Raw genomic sequence first — 2,463 nt, forward strand, 5'->3', positions numbered from 1 at the left:
GATATCGCGCTTTGAGCCGATGCCCAGCCCATTGAAAAGATCATACTATGTTTCAACTGAAGTACAATTACAATCATTAAAAATCAGCACTCACTCCATTTATTTATTACAAGGTAAGATGAATTCCTATAACACACTTTGTCTTAAGAAATGTTACTACTTTGAAGGTAAATTACTCCTTTTAAAGATCATAGAAGTAATCCACTCTCTTGCATGAGATGAATACTACAATAATAAGTAAATTATGATAAAAAAAAAAATGCCAACTGTGGAAAAGCAATTTACCATCTCACAAGAAAACATTCACAATCAAAGGAAATTACAAAATGATGACCTTCACTACATAATTTATACTTAACTTACTTCTTAGGAAAATATACGATAAATAATTTTGATAGGAAATTGCAATGAGGCATTTATTTTGTTATACTGTAATTTTATTTTATTTTTTTTATTGGCCCTATTCTATTCTTATTCTAATTCTTATTCTCGCATTTTGTCCTACCTCCTCGTTGCGGTATGAGTCAAAATCCACTTCGAAATTAAATCATCCCCATCCCACACGAGTTTATCCAAATTTTCAGAAAGCTGTCTTTCTAGATTTACTCGATGATCCTCGGAGTATCTTAGCTTGGCCAGTCTTTGACCTTCTCAATCTTATATTTTTCTTTGTGATGAGCAAAATGGAAAGCATATATATAACTCTGGAAGGATGGTTACTAGAGCAAATCCAGTGATTACGTAATTTTGCTTAAATAGACGAAATTGATAGTTCTTTTTGTGTCGGTCGATGCTTACTTCGACGAGTCCGCGAGTAAGTTGTCCATGGAGCAGTCGAAATCCGTCGTCTGGACTCCCCTGGAACGGAGATGTCTCTACCTCCTTCAACGGACCAGGAACTCTCGACCCGCTCTCCTCCAGATCCACGCCTTCATGCTTCGCCACGCTCTCGACCTCAACGTCAACCTCCTCACCAAGCTCGTCGCCAGCTGCGCCTCCGTCGCCTCCGTCTCCGACCCGCTCGCGGGATTACGCCATGCTCGCCTCCTGTTCGACAAAAGTCCCCACAGAGATGACGGGTTCCTCTGCAACGCCGTGATCAGAGCCCACGTGGGTCTGCGCCAGTTTGACGAGGCTCTTGTTCTTTACCGTGATCTCCGGAGGAGCACCGGCTTTTCGCCCGATAACTTCACGTTCACCGCGCTGGCGAAGTGTGGCTCGCTGGCTACGTCCTGTTGGGAAGGGCTGCAGGTGCAGAGCCATGTTGTTAAGATGGGGTTTTGGTCGGACTTGTATGTGTCCACGGCGTTTGTGGATTTGTATGCGAAATGGGGGAGCGTGGAAGCTGCGAGGATGTTGTTTGACGACATGAGCGTGAGGAGTCTGGTCTCGTGGACAGCTCTGATAGGTGGTTATGCGAGGAGAGGGGATATGGGGAATGCAATGAAGTTGTTTGAGGAAATGCCTGAGAAGGACTCTGCAGCATATAACTTAATGATTGATGGCTATGTTAAGTTGGGAGATATGGACCCAGCCAAGGATTTGTTTAATGAAATGCCAGAGAGGAATGTGGTTTCTTGGACTACAATGATTAATGGGTATTGCAATGTTGGTGACGTAAAATCTGCTCGCTCACTCTTCAATGCCATGCCAGAAAAGAATCTGTATTCTTGGAACGTCATAATTAATGGATATTGCCAAAATAAACAGCCCCATGAAGCTTTGAGACTGTTTTCTGAGATGCAGTCAACTGCATTGGTTGAGCCTGATGAAGTCACTCTTGTATGCGTTCTTCCAGCTATAGCTGATCTGGGTGCTCTAGATTTAGGCTATCAGGTTTACCATATTGCACAGAAAAAGAAGCTTGACCGAGCAAGCAATGTGGGCACGGCACTTGTGGATATGTTTGCTAAATGTGGTGAGATTAGTAAAGCCAAAAGTGCATTTAATATGTTGCACAAAAGACAGGTAGCTTCTTGGAATGCTTTGATAAATGGGCTTGCAGTCAATGGGTATGGCAAAGAAGCATTGGAAATATTCCTGGAGATGCAACAGCATGGGGTTCCACCGAATGATATAACCATGATTGGTGTTCTATCTGCATGTAATCACACTGGTTTCGTGAAGGAAGGAAGAAGTGGTTTAAAGCAATGGATGAGTTTGGGCTTGCCCTCAGATTGAGCACTACGGTTGTATGGTAGATCTATTAGGTAGAGCAGGATATTTAGAAGAGGCTGAAATAATAATAGATAGCATGCCCTATGAGCCTAATGCAATAATATTGAGCTCTTTCTTATTTGCTTGTGGATACTTCAAGGACGTGGTAAGAGCGGAGAGACTTATAAGCAGAACAGTAAATATGGAGCCTCAGAATGATGGGAACTACATTATGTTGAGAAACCTATATGCAGCAGAGAAGAGATGGACTGATGCAGAGGAGATTAAGAGGTTAATGAGTACAAA

The 2,463-nt window shown here is 42.5% G+C and overlaps 1 protein-coding gene across 1 annotated transcript; it reads left to right on the forward strand.

Moving 5' to 3' along the window:
* Positions 1–747: 747 nt before the first annotated feature.
* Positions 748–2,142, forward strand: LOC120292584 (pentatricopeptide repeat-containing protein At2g44880-like; the record flags this gene model as incomplete). Its single annotated transcript, XM_039310849.1, has 1 exon — positions 748–2,142. A coding segment is annotated over exon 1 (1,317 nt), but the record flags the coding sequence as incomplete, so codon positions are not given.
* Positions 2,143–2,463: the final 321 nt, after the last annotated feature.

The sequence above is a fragment of the Eucalyptus grandis genome, chromosome 4 (assembly GCF_016545825.1).
Source record: "Eucalyptus grandis isolate ANBG69807.140 chromosome 4, ASM1654582v1, whole genome shotgun sequence".
NCBI classification, from domain to species: domain Eukaryota; kingdom Viridiplantae; phylum Streptophyta; class Magnoliopsida; order Myrtales; family Myrtaceae; genus Eucalyptus; species Eucalyptus grandis.